The sequence below is a fragment of the Podarcis filfolensis genome, assembly GCF_964270895.1.
Source record: "Podarcis filfolensis genome assembly, chromosome: Z".
In the NCBI taxonomy this organism is placed as follows: Eukaryota; Metazoa; Chordata; class Lepidosauria; order Squamata; family Lacertidae; genus Podarcis; species Podarcis filfolensis.
This window is the reverse complement of record NC_139617.1, coordinates 50,196,524-50,219,277: the sequence shown is the minus strand read 5'-3', so window position 1 is coordinate 50,219,277 and position 22,754 is coordinate 50,196,524. Positions and strand designations below refer to the sequence as shown.

Below are 22,754 nucleotides of genomic sequence, written 5' to 3'. Positions count from 1 at the left end.
CAGGCTTTCGTTCTGGATTTGAACCTGGATTCTTGGGGTATCTTTGACACATTCGAACCCGGATTCCCGGGGTTTTGCACTAGATTCGAACCCGGATTCTTGGACTTTTGCACTAGATTCGAATCTGGATTCTTGGGGTTTTGCACTAGATTCGAACCCGGATTCCCGGGGTTTTGCCCTAGATTCAAACCCGGATTCCCGGGGTTTTGCACTAGATTCGAACCCGGATTCCCGGGGTTTTGGAGCTGATTTGAACCCGGATTCTTGGGGTTTTGCACCAGATTTGAACCCGGATTATCAGGCTTTCGTTCTGGATTTGAACCCGGATTCTTGGGGTTTTGCACCAGATGCGAACCTGGATTCTTGGGGTTTTGCACCAGATTTGAATCCGGATTATCAGGCTTTTGTCCTGGATTTGAACCTGGATTGTTGGGGTATCTTTGACAGATTCGAACCCGGACTCCCGGGGTTTTGCACTAGATTTGAACCCGGATTCTTGGGGTTTTGCACCAGATTTGAACCCGGATTATCAGGCCTTCGTTCTGGATTTGAACCCGGATTCTTGGGGTTTTGCACCAGATGCGAACCTGGATTCTTGGGGTTTTGCACCAGATTTGAACCCGGATTATCAGGCTTTCGTTCTGGATTTGAACCTGGATTCTTGGGGTATCTTTGACAGATTCGAACCCGGATTCCCGGGGTCTTGGACCAGATTCGAACCCGAATTCCTGGGGTTTTGGAGCAGATTTGAACCCGGATTCTTGGGGTTTTGCACCAGATGCGAACCTGGATTTTTGGGGTCTTAAACCAGATTTGAAACCGGATTCTTGGGGTCTTGTTCTGGATTTGAACCCGGATTTATGGGGTCTTAAACCAGATTTGAAACCGGATTCTTGGGGTCTTGTTCTGGATTTGAACCCGGATTGATGGGGTCTCGTTCTGGGTTCAAACCAGTATTCTTGGGGTCTTGCACCGGATTCAAACCCAGATTCTTGGGGTCTTGGACCAGATTCGAAGCCAAATTCCTGGGGTTTTGGAGCAGATTCGAACCTGGATTCTTGGGGTTTTGCACTAGATTCGAATCCGGATTCTTGTGGTCTTGCACTGGATTTGAACCTGGATTCCTGGGGTCTTAAACCAGATTTGAAACCGGATTCTTGGGGTCTTGATCTGGATTTGAACCTGGATTTATGGGGATTTGCACCAGATTCGAACCCGGATTCTCGGGGTCTGGCACCAGATTCAAACCCAGATTCCCAGTGTTTTGCACCAGATTCGAACCCGGATTCCAGGGCTTTCGCCCCGGTTTCCAAACCAGATTCGAATCCCAGGGATCCCTGAACCCGAGTCCCTTTCTGGCTTCAAACCGGATCTCTTTTCTCCGATTCAAACCCGGATTCATGGGGTTTGGCACCCAATTTGAACCTGGATTCTCAGGCTTTGGCTCTGGATTCAAACCTGGAGCCCCAAAGGAGATCCAGTCAGACCCCCAGGGATCCACCCGAACCCGAATCCCTTCCCAGCTTTGAACTGGATCAAACTGGGATGAACTGGGTCTTTGACCAGATTCGAATCCGGATTCGAATCCGGATTCCCGGGGTCTCTTGACTGATTTGAACCCAGATTTGTGGGGATCTTGTCTCAAATTCGAACCTGGATTCCCGGGATCTCGTTCGGGATTCGCACCCGGATTCTCGGGATCTCGTCTCGTTGGCTATTAATATCACTATTAATTATTGTTATCGGTTCTCATTATTAAAACATCAATTAACAATAAGACCAATGGTTATTAATTAGAATATAATTCTAATTAGAATATTAGAATTCCAATTAGAATAATTAGAATATTAACTGTTATTAATCTCTATTAACATCGTTATTATTAATTATTATTATCTCTATTATTATTAACATCATTATTAATTTCTAATATTATTAATATCTATTATTATTGCTATTCATATCAATGTTTAGTATTATTTTTAACATCTATTATTATCTAGTATTATCTAGAATATCAATTATTATTATCTATTATTTTTAACATCTATTATCTATTATATTGATTATCTATTATGAATATCTTTTATTTTTAACGATTATTATATTTTTATTTTTAACGATTATTTTATTTTAATCGATTATGATCTATTATCAGGTTCAATATCAATTCTTATTGATACCTATTCTATTTAATATCTATTATTCCATTTAAAATCTATTATTACTATCTAGTATTATTATGATGTTTAATATCTATTATTTTCTATTATTATATTTAATATCTATGTATTATTATGATCTACTATTATTATATTTAACATACAATGTTACATATTTAATATATTATTATTATTATTTCCCTTTTCTCTCTATTATTATTATTTTATATTATTATTGTTGTTGTTATTATTATTATTATTATTAATAATAATAAATTATTATTATTATTATTATTATTATTATTATTATTATTATTATTATCATTATTATTATCATTATTATTATCATTATTATTATTACTTCCCTTTTCTCTCTTTTCCCAGAACATTTTCTCAGTCGATTACAAAAACAACATCGAAGGATCTCTATCCCCTCCTTTCCCACAACCCCGCCAGATCCCGGATCCCTCCCGGATCCCGGATCCCTCCCGGATCCCGGATCTTGGCTTCCGAACAGGATCTGTCCGGAGAGAATCCCCTGCCCTGACCAGGGCGGAAACCCAGCGGATCACTCAAGCCGGATCCCCGGAACCTCGTACTTGGACCGATCTTCTGGAACGGTTCCGGATCCTCTTCCTTCACCTCGTCTTTGGCGACCATGGCCTGGTCATAGGGATCTGGAAGAGAAGAGCAGGGAGTGACGTTCCGGATCTCTGGGATCCCCAGATCTCCGGAACGCCGTTCTACTCCACCCCCCCGTTCCGGATCCCGACCCGTTCGAACGGATCCTGGCCCGTGTGCATGGATCCTCCCGCACAGATCTTCCCTGGCGTTCCGGATCCCAACCCGTTTGAACGGATCCTGGCCTGTGTGCATGGATCCTCCCGGCGTCCCAGATCCCGACCCATTCAAACGGATTCTCCCAATGTTCTGGATCCAGACCCGTTCGAACAGATCCCGGCCCGCCCGCCCGGATCCTCCCAGCTTTCTGGATCCTGGCCCGTCCGCCTGGATCCTCCCAGTGTTCCAGATCCCGGACCATTGACACGGATCCTCCCGGCGTTCCGGATCCCATCCCATCCGCCCGGATCCTCCCAGCGTTTGCCTGGATCTTCCCAGCGTTCTGGATCCCAGGCCGCCCGCCCGGATCCTCCCGGCGTTCTGGATCCCAACCCGTTCAAACAGATCCCAGCCCGTCCTCCTGGATCCTCCCAGCATTCCGGATCCCAGCCCGGCTGCTCCGGATCCTCCCAGCATTCCAGATCCCAACCCGTTCCAACGGATCCTGGCCCGTGCGCGCAGATCCGGCATTCTGGACCCCGACCCGTTCGAACGGATCCCAGCCCTTCCGCCTGGATCCCCCTGGCGTTACGGATCCCGGACCATCCACACAGATCCTCCCGGCCAATTTTCTGGGATCGCTTCTATCATTCCGGGAAATGTCAGAATGGATTGCAGAATGGGATCGATTAATAATAATAATAATAATAATAATAATAATAATAAACACTAGCAATAATAATAATAATAATAATAATAATAAAAATAAATATTACCATTACTAATTATAATATGACTAATTAATAGTACTAATTATAACATTAAGCATTTTCTGGGATCGCTTCTGCCGTTCCGGGGAAACGTCGGGGGATCCGGAGCGGGGATCCGGGATCCGGTGGATCCCTGGCGATCTACTCACCGTCGACCGCGTGGAGATCGCGGTGCTCCTGGAAGCAACTGTAGTATTTGTACTTCTTCCCGCAAATGTCGCAGGTGTAGCGGAAGTTGTCTGGCGGGATCAGGGGAGAAAGAGAGAGATTCGGCGGATTCCCAGGAGATCCCCCCCCCTCAAAAGAGATCCGGTAATCATAATAATACTAAATACTATTAATAATAATAACTATAACTATGATTAATATTAATAATATTTAATATGCTGCCCATCTGGAAAGAGAGAGATTCGGCGGATTCCCAGGAGATCCCCCCCAAAAGAGATCCGGTAATAAGAATACTAAATACTATTAATAATAATTGCTATAACTATAATTAATATTAATAATATTTAATATGCTGCCCATCTGGAAAGAAAGAGATCCGGCGGATTCCCAGGAGATCCACCCCTCAAAATAGATCCGGTAGTAATATTACTAAATACTATTTATAATAATTACTGTAACTATTATTAATATTAATAATATTTAATATGCTGCCCATCTGGAAAGAGAGAGATCCGGCGGATTCCCAGGAGATCCCCCCACAAAAGAGATCCGGTAATAAGAATACCAAATACTATTAATAATAATTACTATAACTATGATTCATATTAATAATATTTAATATGCTGCCCATTTGGAAAGAGAGAGATCTGGTGGATTCCCAGGAGATCCCCCCTCAAAAGAGATCCGGTAGTAATAATACTAAATACTATTAATAATAATTACTATAACTATGATTAATATTAATAATATTTAATAATTAATAATATTTAATAATTGCTATTATTATTATTAATAACCATAAAAACTATATTAGTAATAAATGATAATATTGATAAATATTATTAATAATAATTACTATAACTATTACTAATATTAATAATATTTAATATGCTGCCCATCTGGAAAGAGAGAGATCCGGCGGATTCCCAGGAGATCCCCCCTCAAAAGAGATCCGGTAAGAATAATAATAATAATAATAATAATAATAATAATAATAATAATTACTATTATTATTAACCATAAACACTATATTAGTAATAAATGATAATATGGATAAATACTACTAATAATAATTACTAGGTAACTATTATTAACATTAATAATATTTAATATGCTATTAAATTATTAAACTATTAATTATAAGCTATAACGCTACTACTAATAATAATAATGATTAATAATAATAATAATAATAATAATAATAATAGATTTGGGGTCAGTCTGGATGACCCTCAGGGTCAATACTTACTGCCTTGGGAAGCTCCTTCGCCCGACGCCACTTCCGTGTCTAGGAATAATAATAATAATTAATAATAATAATAATTAATAATAATAATTAATAATAATAATATTTATTTGAATACTTATTTGAATCTTTACTCCAGCTGAATGAATACAACTTAAAAAGGAGATTAAAGTAGGAAAAGGCACCCTCTTCGCCGGAGGAGAACGGGAAATAATAATAATAATAATAATAATAATAATAATAATAATAATATAATAAAATAAATACATAATAATAATATTTATTTGAATACTGATTTGAATCTTTACTCCAGCTGAATGAACACAACTTAAAAAGGAGATTAAAATAGGAAAAAAGGCACCCTCTTCGCCGGAGGAGAAAGGGAGATAATAATAATAATAATAATAATAATAATAATAATAATAGTAATAATAATAATAATATAAAATAAATACATAATAATAATATTTATTTGAATACATATTTGAATCTTCACTCCAGCTGAATGAATACAACTTAGAAACGAGATTAAAATAGGAAAAGGCACCCTCTTCGCCGGAGGAGAAAGGGAAATTAATAATAATAATAATAATAATTAATAATAATTAATAATAATAAGAAGAAGAAGTTTTAAAAACAAATAATAATAAATTCTAAAAACGAATTGTAAGGAGCGGGAATAAGAACAGCAGATCGTCCGTAATAGATGGGAAGGAACGAAATAATTAATAATAATAGTAATAATAATAATAATTAATAAATAATAATAATAATAATAATAATAATAACGAATTATAAAACGAGCGGGAATAAGAACAGCAGATCGTCCGTAATAGTCGGGAAGGAATGGAAATCAATAATAATAATAATAATAATTAAGAAGAAGAAGAAGAAATCAATAATAATAACAACAAATTAATAATAATCATAATAATAAATTTTAAAAAGAAATTATAATGAGAACAGCAGATCGGGAAGGAATGGAAATCATTAATAATAATCATCATCATCATCAATTGATAATCATATATTATTAATAATATAATATATAATATATTATATAGAATATAATATATAATATATATATATTATATAATACGTATTTTTATAATATATAATATATATTATTATATACATTATATTTATATTACATAATATACATATATATATATATATATTATTTATATTACTATATATATATATATATATATATATATATATATATATATATATATAAAATAATAATAATATATCAAAGAATGGGTAAATAGGGATAACAGCAATAATTAAGCAGCGATAATAATAATAATAATAATAATAATAATAATAATAATAATAATAATAATAATAATATCTTTATTGTCATACATGTATGACAATAATACATGTATTAAAAATCTATTAATTATATATATTATATATCTATTTTATATATTATATTATATATATATTATATATATAATATAATATATATAATATAATATATAAAATATATTATATTATATATAAAATAATATATAGAATATAATATCATATATAAATATAATATAATAATAAGAATGGGTAAACAACAATAATTAAGCAGCGATCATAATACCTGTATTAAAAATCTACTAATTATATATAATAATATAGATATTAATAGATATTTGATATATTAATATAATATATATATATATTAATTTGATATATTAATAATAATATATCAAAGCAGCGATCGTAATACATGTATTAAAAATCTATTAATTATATATAATAATATAGATATTAATATATATTTGATATATATATATATATATATTAATTTGATACATTAATAATAATATATCAAAGCAGCGATCATAATACATGTATTAAAAATCTATTAATTATATATAATAATATAGATATTAATATATATTTGATATATTAATATATTATATACATATATATATATATATATTAATTTGATATATTAATAATAATATATCAAAGCAGCGATCATAATACGTGTATTAAAAATCTATTAATTATATATAATAATATAGATATTAATATATAAATATATATATATATATATATATTATATATATATAATTAATATATATTTGATATATTAATATAATATATATATATATATTAATTTGATATATTAATAGTAATATATCGTAATACATGTATTAAAAATCTATTAATCGATTAATAAGCCGCGGAATTAATCGACTCAGGATCAACGAACGATTAATTAATCCTGACGGTCAGAAATAAGAAAACGAGACGCGACGGAAACGAAGAGCCGAAGAAGAAACCAATTCGGGAGCGAATCAATTCTCGAACCCGGGACTCGAACCCGTTACCTCGGTGCGCCCGGACGTGGGTCTGGAAGCAGTTGTAGTACTTGTACTTCTTGCCGCAGATCCCGCACTCGTAGGAGCCTGGAAGGGAAGCGGAGCGGGACTCAAACCGGATTCAAACCGGTTTCACACCGGATTCAAACCGGTTTCAAACCGGATTCCAATCGGTTTCCTCCTCCTAAGGCTGGGGATCTGAACCCGGATTCCAATCAGTTTCCTCCTCCTGGGACTGGGAACCCCAGACTTGAACCAGATTCAAACTGGATTCGAACCAGATTCCTCCTCCTAGGATTGGGGATTTGAACCCGGAACCTCAGACTTGAACCGGATTTGAATCCGGATTCGAACCAGATTCCTCCTCCTAGGATTGGGGATTTGAACCCGGAACCTCAGACTTGAACCGGATTTGAACCGGATTTGAACCCGGATTCCAATCAGTTTCTTCCTCCTGGGATCAGGGATTTGAACCCAGAACCCCAGACTTGAACCGGATTCAAACTGGATTCAAATCAGTTTCCTCCTCCTAAGGCGGGGGATTTGAACCCGGATTCCAATCAGTTTCCTCCTCCTGGGATCAGGGATTTGAACCCGGAACCCCAGACTTGAACCGGATTTGAACCCGATTTGATTCCGGATTCGAACCAGATTCCTCCTCCTAGGATTGGGGATTTGAACCCGGAACCTCAGACTTGAACCGGATTTGAACCGGATTTGAACCCGGATTCCAATCAGTTTCCTCCTCCTAAGACTGGGGATTTGAACCCGGAACCCCAGACTTGAACCGGATTTGAACCCGGACTCAAACCGGATTCAAATCGGTTTCCTCCTCCTAGGACTGGGGATTTGAACCCGGATTCGGATCAGTTTCCTCCTCCTGGGATCAGGGATTTGAACCCAGAACCCCAGACTTGAACTGGATTCAAACTGGATTCAAACCAGTTTCCTCCTCCTAGGACTGGGGATTTGAACCTGGAACCCCAGACTTGAACCGGATTTGAACCCAGACTCAAACCGGATTCAAATCGGATTTGAATCAGTTTCCTCCTCCTAGGACTGGGGATTTGATCCCGGAACCCCAGACTTGAACCGGTTAGGGGTGGAGATTTGAACCCGGATTCGAACCAGATTCCTCCTCCTAAGACTGGGGATTTGAACCCGGATTCAAACCAGTGTCCTCCACCTGGGATCAGGATTTGAACCCGGAACCCCAGACTTGAACCGGATTCAAACTGGATTCAAATCAGTTTCCTCCTCCTATGATTGGGGATTTGAACCCGGATTCAAATCAGTTTCCTCCTCCTAAGACTGGGGATTTGAACCCGGATTCGAATCAGTTTCCTCCTCCTGGGATCAGGGATTTGAACCCGGATTCAAATCAGTTTCCTCCAGAACCGCAGACTCAAACCGGATTCAAACTGGATTCAAATCAGTTTCCTCCTCCCGGGATCAGGACTTTGAACCCGGAACCCCAGACTTGAACCGGATTTGAACCCGGACTCAAACCAGATTCAAATCCGATTCAAATCAGTTGCCTCCTCCTAAGACTGGGGATTTGAACCCAGAACCCCAGACTTGAACCGGATTTGAACCCGGACTCAAACTGGATTCAAATCCGATTCAAATCAGTTTCCTCCTCCTAGGATTGGAGATTTGAACCCGGAACCTCAAACTTGAACCGGATTTGGATCCAGATTCGAACCAGATTCCTCCTAGGATTGGGGATTTGAACCCGGAACCTCAGACTTGAACCGGATTTGAACCGGATTTGAACCGGATTTGAACCCGGATTCCAATCAGTTTCCTCCTCCTGGAATCAGGGATTTGAACCCAGAACCCCAGATTCGGACCCAGAACTGGATTCGAATCAGTTTCCTCCTCCTAAGACTGGGGATTTGAACCCGGATTGAATCAGTTTCCTCCTCCTGGGATCAGGGATTTGAACCTGGATTCGAATCAGTTTCCTCCTCCTAGGGATGGGGATTTGAACCCAGAACCCCAGACTTGAACCGGATTTGAACCCGGACTCAAACCGGATTTGAATCAGTTTCCTACTCCTAGGACTGGGGATTTGAACACAGAACCCCAGACTTGAACCGGATTTGAACCCAATTTGAACCCGGATTCAAACCAGATTCCTCCTCCTAAGACTGGGGATTTGAACCCGGAACCCCAGACTTCAACCGGATTTGAACCCGGACTCAAACCGGATTCAAATCCGATTCAAATCGGTTTCCTCCTCCTAGGACTGGGGATTTGAACCCGGAGGCCCAGACTTGAACCGGATTCAAACTGGATTCAAATCAGTTTCCTCCTCCTAGGACTGGGGATTTGAACCCGGAACCCCAGACTTGAACCGGATTTGAACCCGATTTGAATCCGGATTCAAACCAGATTCCTCCTCCTAGGATTGGGGATTTGAACCCGGAACCCCAGACTTGAACCGGATTCGAACCAGATTCAAACCAGTTTCCTCCTCCTAAGACTGGGGATTTGAACCCGGAACCCCAGACTTGAACCGGATTTGAACTGGATTCAAACCAGTTTCCTCCTCCTAAGACTGGGGATTTGAACCCGGAACCCCAGACTTGAACCGGATTTGAACCCAGACTCAAACCAGATTCAAATCCGATTCGAATCAGTTTCCTCCTCCTAAGACTGGGGATTTGAACCCGGATTCGAATCAGTTTCCTCCTCCTGGGATCAGGGATTTGAACCCGGAGCCCCAGACTTGAACCTGATTCAAACTGGATTCAAATCAGTTTCCTTCTCCTAAGACTTGGGATTTGAACCCGGATTCGAACCAGGGTCCTCCTCCTAGGGATGGGGATTTGAACCCGGACTCAAACTGGATTCAAACCGGATTCAACTCAAGTTTCCTCCTCCTAAAATTGGGGATTTGAACCCGGATTCAAATCAGTTCCCTCCTCCTGGGATCAGGGATTTGAACCCAGCACCCCAGACTTGAACCGGATTCAAACTGGATTCAAACCAGTTTCCTCCTCCTAGGACTGGGGATTTGAACCCGGAAGCCCAGACTTGAATCGGATTTGAACCCGGACTCAAACCGGATTCAAACCGGATTCCAATCAGTTTCCTCCTCCTGAGGCTGGGGATTTGAACCCGGATTCCAATCAGTTTCCTCCTCCTGGGATCAGGGATTTGAACCCGGAACCCCACACTTGAACCGGATTTGAACCCGGACTCAAACCGGATTCAAATCCGATTCAAATCAGTTTCCTCCTCCTAAGACTGGGGATTTGAACCCGGATTCGAATCAGTTTCCTCCTCCTAGGACTGGGATTTAAACCCGGAACCCCAGACTTGAACCGGATTTGAACCCGGACTCAAACCGGATTCAAATCCGATTCAAATCAGTTTCCTCCTCCTAAGACTGGGGATTTGAACCCGGATTCAAATCAGTTTCCTCCTCCTGGGACTGGGGATTTGAACCCGGAACCCCAGACTTGAACCGGATTTGAACCCGGACTCAAACCGGATTCAAATCCGATTCAAATCAGTTTCCTCCTCCTAAGACTGGGGATTTGAACCCGGATTCGAATCAGTTTCCTCCTCCTGGGACTGGGGATTTGAACCCGGAAGCCCAGACTTGAACCGGATTTGAACCCGATTTGAATCCGGATTCGAACCAGATTCCTCCTCCTAGGATTGGGGATTTGAACCCGGAACCCCAGACCTGAACCGGATTTGAACCCAATTTGAATCCGGATTCGAACCAGATTCCTCCTCCTAGGATTGGGGATTTGAACCCGGAACCTCAGACTTGATCCGGATTTGAACCCGGTCTCAAACCGGATTCAAATCAGTTTCCTCCTCCACGATTGGGGATTTGAACCCGGAACCTCAGACTTGAACCGGATTTGAATCCGGAATCGTACCAGATTCCTCCTAGGATTGGGGATTTGAACACGGAACCTCAGACTTGAACCGGATTTGAATCCAGATTCGAACCAGATTCCTCCTAGGATTGGGGATTTGAACCCGGAACCTCAGACTTGAACCGGATTTGAACCCAGACTCAAACAGGATTCAAATCCGATTCAAATCAGTTTCCTCCTCCTAAGACTGGGGATTTGAACCCAGATTCGGATCAGTTTCCTCCTCCCGGGATCAGGGATTCGAACCCAAAACCCCAGACTTGAACCGGATTCAAATCCGGAATCGAACTAGCGTCTTCCTACTAGAACCAGGGTTTTGAACCCAGATTCGAACCAGCGTCCTCCTCCTGGGAACAGGGATTTGAACCCAGAACCCCGGACTCAAACCAGTGTCCTCCTCCTAGGGATGGGGATTTGAACCCGGACTCAAACCAGATTTCAACCCACATTCCAATCAATTTCCTCCTCCTAAGACTGGGGATTTGAACCCGGAACCCCAGACTTGAACCGGATTCAAACTGGATTCAAACCAGTTTCCTCCTCCTAAGACTGGAGATTTGAACCCGGATTGAATCAGTTTCCTCCTCCTAGGAATGGGGATTTGAACCCGGACCCCCAGACTTGAACCGGATTCAAACTGGATTCAAATCAGTTTCCTCCTCCTAGGACTGGGGATTTGAACCCGGAACCCCAGACTTGAACCGAATTTGAACCCGGACTCAAACCGGATTCAAATCGGATTTGAATCAGTTTCCTCCTCCTAAGGCTGGGGATTTGAACCCGGAGCCCCAGACTTGAACCGGATACAAACTGGATTCAAATCAGTTTCCTCCTCCTAGGACTGAGGATTTGAACCCAGAGCCCCAGACCTGAACGGGATTCAAACTGGATTCAAACCAGCTTCCTCCTCCTAGGACTGGGGATTTGAACCCGGAGCCCCAGACTTGAACCAGATTCAAACTGGATTCAAATCAGTTTCCTCCTCCTAAGACTGGGGATTTGAACCCAGAACCCCAGACTTGAACCGGATTTGAACCCGGACTCAAACCGGATTCAAATCGGATTTGAATCAGTTTCGTCCTCCTAGGACTGGGGATTTGAACCCGGAACCCCAGACTTGAACCGGATTTGAACCCGATTTGAATCCGGATTGGAACCAGATTCCTCCTCCTAGGATTGGGGATTTGAACTGGAAACTCAGACTTGAACCGGATTTGAATCCGGATTTGAACCAGATTCCTCCTCCTAGGATTGGGGATTCAAACCCGGAACCCCAGACTTGAACCGGATTCGAACCAGATTCAAACCAGAAGCCGGACCCCCAACAAAAGGGTCCCCTGACCCCAACTACAAGTGGGTCCGGTTTGAACCGGATTCAAACCGGATTCAAACCAGTTTCCTCCTCCCAAGACTGGGGATTTGAACCTGGAACCCCAGACTTGAACCGGATTCAAACCGGATTGGAACCAGGAGCCAGACCCCCAACAAAAGGGTCCCCTGACCCCCAACTAAAAGTGGGTCCGGTTTGAACCGGATTCAAACCGGATTCAAACCAGTTTCCTCCTCCCCAGACTGGGGATTTGAACCCGGAACCCCAGACTTGAACCGGATTCAAACCGGATTCAAACCAGAAGCCAGACCCCCAACTAAAGGGGCCCCTGACCCCCAACGAAAGGATCCCCTGACCCCCAACTAAAGGGCCCCCTGACCCCTAACTGAAAGGGTCCCTTGTGAGACCCATAACCAAAAGGGCCCCTGACCCCCAACAAAAGGGTCCCCTGACCCCAAACTAAAAGGGCCCAGACCCCAAAGGGTCCCTCTTGCGACCCCTAACCAAAAGGACCCCTGACCCCCAACTAAAGGGCCCCCTGACCCCTAACTGAAAGGGTCCCTTGTGAGACCCCTAACCAAAAGGACCCCTGACCCCAAACCAAAAGGCCCCCTAACCAAACATTTCCCCGCCCCCCAACCGCCTCCGCCCCACAGAAAATAGGGGTCACGCCACCCACCCAACAAAGGGATCCCCAACAAAAGGGTTCCCTGACCCCCAACTAAAGGGTCCCCTGACCCCCAAAGAAAAGGGTCCCCCAGTTTCCCTGACCCCAAACCCAAAGAGCCAACGACCCCCAACAAAAGGCTCCCCTGACCCCCAACCCAACGTTTCCCTGACCCCCAACCAGCTCTGCCCCACAGAAAATAGGGGTCACGCCAGCCACCCACCAAAAGGCTCCCCTGACCCCAAACCCAAAGGGTCCCCCTGACCCCTAAGCCAACGTTTCCCTGACCCCCAACTGCCTCCACCCCACAGAAAATAGGGGTCGCGCCACCCACCTAGCTTACTGAGCTAGTTTCCCTGACCCCTAACCAAAAAGGCCCCCGACCCCCAACAAAAGGGTCCCCTGACCCCTAACTGAAAGGGTCCCTTGTGAGACCCATAACCAAAAGGGCCCCTGACCCCCAACAAAAGGGCCCCTGACCCCTAACCAAACATTTCGCCGCCCCCCAACCGCCTCCAGCCCACAGAAAATAGGGGTCACGCCACCCACCCAACAAAGGGATCCCCTGACCCCCAAAGAAAAGGGTCCCCCAGTTTCCCTGACCCCCAACCCAACGTTTCCCTGACCCCCAACCAGCTCTGCCCCACAGAAAAAAGGGGTCACGCCACCCACCCACCAAAAGGCTCCCCTGACCCCAAACCCAAAGGGTCCCCTGACCCCAAAGGGTCCCCCTGACCCCTAAGCCAACGTTTCCCTGACCCCCAGCAGCCTCCACCCCACAGAAAATAGGGGTCGCGCCCCCCACCTAGCTTACTGAGCTAGTTTCCCTGACCCCTAACTAAAAAGGTCCCTGACCCCCAACAAATGGGTCCCAACTGAAAGGGTCCAGCGACCCCCAACCAAGGGGTCCCCTGACCCCCAACCAGAAGAATCCCCCCACTTTCCCGGACCCCAAACTGAAAGGGACCAGTGACCCCCAACAAAGGGGTCCCCCTGACCCCCAACTAAAGGGTCCCACGACCCCCAAAGAAAAGGGTCCCCCAGTTTCCCTGACCCCCAACCCAACGTTTCCCTGACCCCCAACCAGCTCTGCCCCACAGAAAAAAGGGGTCACGCCACCCGCCCACCAAAAGGCTCCCCTGACCCACAACAAAAGGGCCCCCGACCCCCAACAAAAGGCTCCCCTGACTTTCCCTGCCCCCCAACCAACCCTGCCCCACAGAAAATAGGGGTCACGCCCCCCACCCACCAAAAGGCTCCCCTGACCCCAAACCCAAAGGGTCCCCTGACCCCAAAGTGTCCCCCTGACCCCTAAGCCAACGTTTCCCCGCCCCCCAACTGCCTCCACCCCACAGAAAATAGGGGTCGCGCCTCCCACCTAGCTTCCTGAGCTAGTTTCCCTGACCCCTAACCAAAAGGGCCCCCGACCCCCAACAAAGAGGTCCCCTGACCCCCAACGAAAGGGGTCCCTGACCCCTAACTAAAAGGGTCCCTGACCCCCAAGGAAAGGGTCCCAACTGAAAGGGTCCAGCGACCCCCAACAAAGGGGTCCCCTGACCCCCAACCAGAAGAATCCCCCCACTTTCCTGGACCCCAAACTGAAAGGGTCCAGTGACCCCCAACAAAGGGGTCCCCCTGACCCCCAACTAAAGGGTCCCACGACCCCCAAAGAAAAGGGTCCCCCAGTTTCCCTGACCCCCAACCCAACGTTTCCCTGACCCCCAACCAGCTCTGCCCCACAGAAAAAAGGGGTCACGCCACCCGCCCACCAAAAGGCTCCCCTGACCCACAACAAAAGGGTCCCCTGACCCCTAAGCCAACGTTTCCCTGACCCCCAACTGCCTCCACCCCACAGAAAATAGGGGTCGCGCCACCCACCTAGCTTCCTGAGCTAGTTTCCCTGACCCCTAACTGAAAGGGTCCCCCTGACCCACAACTAAAGAGCCCCCTGACCCCCAATGAAAGGGGTCCCCGACCCCTAACTAAAAGGGTCCCTGACCCCCAAGAAAAGGGTCCCAACTGAAAGGGCCCAGTGACCCCCAACAAAGGGGTCCCCTGACCCCCAACCAGAAAAATCCCCCCTTTCCTGGACCCCAAACTGAAAGGGACCAGTGACCCCCAACCAAGGGGTCCCCTGACCCCCAACCAGAAGAATCCCCCCACTTTCCTGGACCCCAAACTGAAAGGGACCAGCGACCCCCAACCAAGGGGTCCCCTGACCCCCAACCAGAAGAACCCCCCCACTTTCCCGGACCCCAAACTGAAAGGGACCCCAACAAATGGGTCCCCTGACCCCCAACAAAGGGGTCCCCGACCCCCAAAGCTTCGCCCCCCTTCCCCTGCCCCCCAAGCGCCCCCGCCGCACAGAAAATAGGGGTCGCACCTAGCTTACCCAGGGTCTGCTGGCTGCGGACCCCCCCCAGGACGACGCAGATCTCGGCCGGGGCTGCCCCACGGCCCCCTTTGCGGGGCTCCGTGGGGCTGGCGCCGTGGGGCCAGGCGAAGTCGTCGGGGGTCTCGGTCTTGACGGTCACTTGGGGGGCAGGCGGGGGCGGGGCCTCCTCGCTGGGCGGGGCCGAGTCGGAGGCCGGCGAATCGGAGGCCGGCATGGCGGCGGCCGAGGGGGGCGGGTCTCTGTGGGGCAGAGAAAGGGGTCAGACTGGGAATGGGGGTCTTTTGATGGGAGACTGGGACTGGGAGACTGGGAATGGGGGGCTGGGAGTGTGGGGCAGACCAGACTGGGAATGGGGGGCCGGGAGACTGGGAATGTGGGGCCAGGACTGGGAATGGGGGGCTAGGACTGGGAATGGGGGGCTAGGACTGGGAATGGGGGGCTGGGAGTGTGGGGCTGGGGGACTGGGAGTGTGGGGCAGACCAGAATGGGAATGGGGGGCAGGAAGTGTGGGACTGGGGAACTGGGAGTGTGGGGCAGACCAGACTGGGAATGGGGGGCCGGGAGACTGGGAATGTGGGGCCAGGACTGGGAATGGGGGGCTAGGACTGGGAATGGGGGGCTAGGACTGGGAATGGGGGGCAGGGAGACTGGGAATGGGGGGCTGGGAATGTGGGGCTAGGACTGGGAATGGGGGGCTGGGAATGTGGGGCCAGGACTGGGAATGGGGGGCTGGGAATGTGGGGCTAGGACTGGGAATGGGGGGCTAGGACTGGGAATGGGGGGCTGGGAATGTGGGGCCAGGACTGGGAATGGGGGGCTAGGACTGGGAATGGGGAACTGGGAATGTGGGGCCAGGACTGGGAATGGGGGGCCAGGACTGGGAATGGGGGACTGGGAATGTGGGGCTAGGACTGGGAATGGGGAACTGGGAATGTGGGGCTAGGACTGGGAATGGGGGACTGGGAATGTGGGGCTAGGACTGGGATTGGGGAACTGGGAATGTGGGGCCAGGACTGGGAATGGGGGACTGGGAATGTGGGGCTAGGACTGGGAATGGGGAACTGGGAATGGGGGGCTTGGAAACTGGGAATGGGAGTCTGGGACTGGGAATGGGGGTCTTTTAATGGGGGACTGGGAATGGGGGCAGACCAGACTGGGAATGGGGGGCTGGGAATGGGAATGGGGGTCTTTAATGGGAGAATGGGACTGGGATACTGGGAATGTGGGGCTAGGAATGGGAGTGTGGGTCTTTAATGGGAGACTGGTAAAGAGGGGCAGACCAGACTGGGAGTGTGGGGCTGGGAATGGGGGTCTTTTAATGGGAGACTGGGACTGGGAAACTGGGAATGGGAGACTGGGAATGGGGGGCTGGGAATGTGGGGCTAGGACTGGGAATGGGGAACTGGGAATGTGGGGCCAGGACTGGGAATGTGGGGCTAGGACTGGGGGTCTTTTAATGGGGGTCTGGGAATGGGGGCAGACCAGACTGGGAATGGGGGGCTGGGACTGGGAATGGAGGGCAGGGAGACTGGGAATGTGGGGCTAGGACTGGGAATAGGGAACTGGGAATGTGGGGCTAGGACTGGGAATGGGGGTCTTTAATGGGAGACTGGGAGTGGGAAACTGGGAATGGGGGGCTGGGAGTGTGGGGCTGGAGGACTGGGAGTGTGGGGCAGACCAGACTGGGAATGGGGGGCTGGGAGACTGGGAGTGTGGGGCTGGGACTGGGAGACAAAATGGGGGTCTTTAATGGGTGACTGGGACTGGGAGACTGGGACTGGGAGACTGGGACTGGGAGTCTCTTAATGGGAGACTGGGACTGGGAGACTGGGACTGGGGGTCTCTTAATGGGAGACTGGGACTGGGAGACTGGGACTGGGAGTCTCTTAATGGGAGACTGGGACTGGGAGACTGGGACTGGGAGTCTCTTAATGGGAGACTGGGACTGGGAGACTGGGACTGGGAGTCTCTTAATGGGAGACTGGGACTGGGAGACTGGGACTGGGAGTCTCTTAATGGGAGACTGGGACTGGGAGACTGGGACTGGGAGTCTCTTAATGGGAGACTGGGACTGGGAGACTGGGACTGGGGGTCTCTTAATGGGAGACTGGGACTGGGAGACTGGGACTGGGAGTCTCTTAATGGGAGACTGGGACTGGGAGACTGGGACTGGGAGTCTCTTAATGGGAGACTGGGACTGGGAGGCTGGGACTGGGAGTCTCTTAATGGGAGACTGGGACTGGTAGACTGGGACTGGGAGTCTCTTAATGGGAGACTGGGACTGGGAGACTGGGACTGGGAGTCTCTTAATGGGAGACGGACTGGGAGGCTGGGACTGGGAGTCTCTTAATGGGAGACTGGGACTGGTAGACTGGGACTGGGAGTCTCTTAATGGGAGACTGGGACTGGGAGACTGGGACTGGGAGTCTCTTAATGGGAGACTGGGACTGGGAGACTGGGACTGGGAGTCTCTTAATGGGAGACTGGGACTGGGAGACTGGGACTGGGAGTCTCTTAATGGGAGACTGGGACTGGGAGACTGGGACTGGGAGTCTCTTAATGGGAGACTGGGACTGGGAGACTGGGACTGGGAGTCTCTTAATGGGAGACTGGGACTGGAGGACTGGGAGTGGGAGTCTCTTAATGGGAGACTGGGACTGGGAGACTGGGACTGGGGGTCTCTTAATGGGAGACTGGGACTGGGAGTCTCTTAATGGGAGACTGGGACTGGGAGACTGGGACTGGGAGACTGGGACTGGGAGTCTCTTAATGGGAGACTGGGACTGGGAGACTGGGACTGGGAGTCTCTTAATGGGAGACTGGGACTGGGAGACTGGGACTGGGAGTCTCTTAATGGGAAACTGGGACTGGGAGTCTCTTAATGGGAGACTGGGACTGGGAGACTGGGACTGGGAGTCTCTTAATGGGAGACTGGGAATGGGAGACTGGGACTGGGAGTCTCTTAATGGGAAACTGGGACTGGGAGACTGGGAGTCTCTTAATGGGAGACTGGGACTGGGAGACTGGGACTGGGAATCTCTTAATGGGAGACTGGGACTGGGAGACTGGGACGGAGTCTCTTAATGGGAGACTGGGACTGGGAGACTGGGACTGGGAGACTGGGACTGGGGGTCTCTTAATGGGAGACTGGGACTGGGAGACTGGGACTGGGAGACTGGGACTGGGGGTCTCTTAATGGGAGACTGGGACTGGGAGACTGGGACTGGGAGTCTCTTAATGGGAGACAGGGACTGGGAGACTGGGACTGGGGGTCTCTTAATGGGAGACTGGGACTGGGAGACTGGGACTGGGAGTCTCTTAATGGGAGACTGGGACTGGGAGACTGGGACTGGGGGTCTCTTAATGGGAGACTGGGACTGGGAGACTGGGACTGGGAGACTGGGACTGGGAGTCTCTTAATGGGAGACTGGGACTGGGAGACTGGGACTGGGAGTCTCTTAATGGGAGACTGGGAATAGGAGACTGGGACTGGGAGACTGGGACTGGGAGACTGGGACTGGGAGTCTCTTAATGGGAGACTGGGACTGGGAGACTGGGACTGGGAGACTGGGACTGGGAGTCTCTTAATGGGAGACTGGGACTGGGAGACTGGGACTGGGAGTCTCTTAATGGGAGACTGGGACTGGGAGACTGGGACTGGGAGTCTCTTAATGGGAGACTGGGACTGGGAGACTGGGACTGGGAGTCTCTTAATGGGAGACTGGGACTGGGAGACTGGGACTGGGAGTCTCTTAATGGGAGACTGGGACTGGGAGACTGGGACTGGGAGACTGGGACTGGGAGTCTCTTAATGGGAGACTGGGACTGGGAGACTGGGACTGGGAGTCTCTTAATGGGAGACTGGGAATAGGAGACTGGGACTGGGAGACTGGGACTGGGAGACTGGGACTGGGAGACTGGGACTGGGAGTCTCTTAATGGGAGACTGGGACTGGGAGACTGGGACTGGGAGTCTCATAATGGGAAACTGGGACTGGGAGACTGGGACTGCGAATCTCTTAATGGGAAACTGGGACTGGGAGACTGGGACTGGGAGTCTCTTAATGGGAAACTGGGACTGGGAGACTGGGACTGGGGGTCTCTTAATGGGAGACTGGGACTGGGAGACTGGGACTGGGAGTCTCTTAATGGGAGACTGGGACTGGGAGACTGGGACGGAGTCTCTTAATGGGAGACTGGGACTGGGAGACTGGGACTGGGAGACTGGGACTGGGAGTCTCTTAATGGGAGACTGGGACTGGGAGACTGGGACTGGGAGTATCTTAATGGGAGACTGGGACTGGGAGACTGGGACTGGGAGTATCTTAATGGGAGACTGGGACTGGGGGACTGGGACTGGGAGACTGGGACTGGGGGTCTCTTAATGGGAGACTGGGACTGGGAGACTGGGACTGGGAGTCTCTTAATGGGAGACTGGGACACTGGGACTGGGAGTCTCTTAATGGGAGACTGGGACTGGGAGACTGGGACTGGGAGTCTCTTAATGGGAGACTGGGACTGGGAGACTGGGACTGGGAGTCTCTTAATGGGAGACTGGGACTGGGAGACTGGGACTGGGGGTCTCTTAATGGGAGACTGGGACTGGGAGACTGGGACTGGGAGTCTCTTAATGGGGGACTGGGACTGGGAGACTGGGACTGGGAGTCTCTTAATGGGAGACTGGGACTGGGAGACTGGGACTGGGAGTCTCTTAATGGGGGACTGGGACTGGGAGTATCTTAATGGGAAACTGGGACTGGGAGACTGGGACGGAGTCTCTTAATGGGAGACTGGGACTGGGAGACTGGGACTGGGAGTCTCTTAATGGGAGACTGGGACTGGGAGACTGGGACTGGGAGACTGGGACTGGGAGACTGGGACTGGGAGTCTCTTAATGGGAGACTGGGACTGGGAGACTGGGACTGGGGGTCTCTTAATGGGAGACTGGGACTAGCAGACTGGGACTGGGAGTCTCTTAATGGGAGACTGGGACTGGGAGACTGGGACTGGTAGTCTCTTAATGGGAAACTGGGACTGGGAGACTGGGAATGGGGGGCTGGGAGTGTGGGGCTGGGGGACTGGGAGTGTGGGGCAGACCAGACTGGGAATGGGGGGCTGGGAGTGTGGGGCTGGGGGGCTGGGAGTGTGGGGCTGGGGGACTGGGAGTGTGGGGCAGACCAGACTGGGAATGGGGGGCTGGGAGTGTGGGGCTGGGGGGCTGGGAGTGTGGGGCTGGGGGACTGGGAGTGTGGGGCAGACCAGACTGGGAATGGGGGGCTGGGAGTGTGGGACTGGGGGACTGGGAGTGTGGGGCAGACCAGACTGGGAATGGGGGGCTGGGAGTGTGGGGCTGGGGGGCTGGGAGTGTGGGGCTGGGGGACTGGGAGTGTGGGGCAGACCAGACTGGGAATGGGGGGCTGGGTGTGTTGGGCTGGGGGGCTGGGAGTGTGGGGCTGGGGGACTGGGAGTGTGGGGCAGACCAGACTGGGAATGGGGGGCTGGGAGTGTGGGACTGGGGGACTGGGAGTGTGGGGCAGACCAGACTGGGAATGGGGGGCTGGGAGTGTGGGGCTGGGGGGCTGGGAGTGTGGGGCTGGGGGACTGGGAGTGTGGGGCAGACCAGACTGGGAATGGGGGGCTGGGAGTGTGGGGCTGGGGGGCTGGGAGTGTGGGGCTGGGGGACTGGGAGTGTGGGGCAGTCCAGACTGGGAATGGGGGGCTGGGAGACTGGGAATGTGGGGCCAGGACTGGAAATGGGGGGCAGACCAGACTGGGAATGGGGGGCCGGGAGACTGGGAATGTGGGGCCAGGACTGAGAATGTGGGGCTAGGACTGGGAATGGGGGACTGGGAGACTGGGAATGGGGGTCTTTTAATGGGAGACTGGGAGTGTGGGGCCAGGACTGGGAATGGGGGGCTAGGACTGGGAATGTGGGGCTAGGACTGGGAATGGGGGGCTGGGAGACTGGGAATGGGGGGCTGGGAGTGTGGGGCAGACCAGACTGGGAATGGGGGGCCGGGACTGGGAATGGGGGGCAGGGAGACTGGGAGTGTGGGGCTGGGACTGGGAGACAAAATGGGGGTCTTTAATGGGAGACTGGGAATGGGGGGCTGGGAGTGTGGGGCTGGGGGACTGGGAGTGTGGGGCAGACCAGACTGGGAATGGGGGGCCAGGACTGGGAATGGGGGACTGGGAATGTGGGGCTAGGACTGGGAATGGGGAACTGGGAATGTGGGGCCAGGACTGGGAATGGGGGACTGGGAATGTGGGGCTAGGACTGGGAATGGGGGTCTTTAATGGGAGACTGGGAGTGGGGAACTGGGAGTGTGGGGCTAGGACTGGGAATGGGAGACTGGGACTGGGAATGGGGGTCTTTTAATGGGGGACTGGGAGTGTGGGGCTGGGAATGGGGGTCTTTAATGGGAGACTGGGAGTGTGGGGCAGGGAGACTGGGAATGGGGTCTTTAATGGGAAACTGGGAGACTGGGAATGTGGGGCTAGGACTGGGAATGGGGGACTGGGAATGTGGGGCTAGGACTGGGAATGGGGAACTGGGAATGTGGGGCTAGGACTGGGAATGGGGGGCTGGGAGTGTGGGGCTGGGGGACTGGGAGTGTGGGGCAGACCAGACTGGGAATGGGGGGCTGGGAGACTGGGAGTGTGGGGCTGGGACTGGGAGACAAAATGGGGGTCTTTAATGGGAGACTGGGACTGGGAGTCTCTTAATGGGAGACTGGGACTGGGAGACTGGGACTGGGGGTCTCTTAATGGGAGACTGGGACTGGGAGACTGGGACTGGGAGTCTCTTAATGGGAGACTGGGACTGGGAGACTGGGACTGGGGGTCTCTTAATGGGAGACTGGGACTGGGAGACTGGGACGGAGTCTCTTAATGGGAGACTGGGACTGGGAGACTGGGACTGGGAGTCTCTTAATGGGAGACTGGGACTGGGAGACTGGGACTGGGAGTCTCTTAATGGGAGACTGGGACTGGGAGACTGGGACTGGG

At 49.4% G+C, this 22,754-nt stretch overlaps 1 protein-coding gene across 1 annotated transcript in view; it reads right to left on the bottom strand.

The window, feature by feature from the left end:
• Window positions 1-22,754, bottom strand: part of ZNF618 (zinc finger protein 618) — a 58,048-nt gene that overhangs the window by 27,638 nt on the left and 7,656 nt on the right. Inside the window, exons 2-6 of the mRNA XM_083595273.1 lie at window positions 15,745-15,986; window positions 7,463-7,540; window positions 5,130-5,168; window positions 3,862-3,951; window positions 2,762-2,839 (exon numbers count right to left, since the gene is read on the bottom strand). Coding sequence (XP_083451399.1) covers window positions 2,762-2,839; window positions 3,862-3,951; window positions 5,130-5,168; window positions 7,463-7,540; window positions 15,745-15,961 — 502 coding nt within the window. The 5' untranslated portion in view covers window positions 15,962-15,986. The remainder of the gene's footprint in view (window positions 1-2,761; window positions 2,840-3,861; window positions 3,952-5,129; window positions 5,169-7,462; window positions 7,541-15,744; window positions 15,987-22,754) is intronic.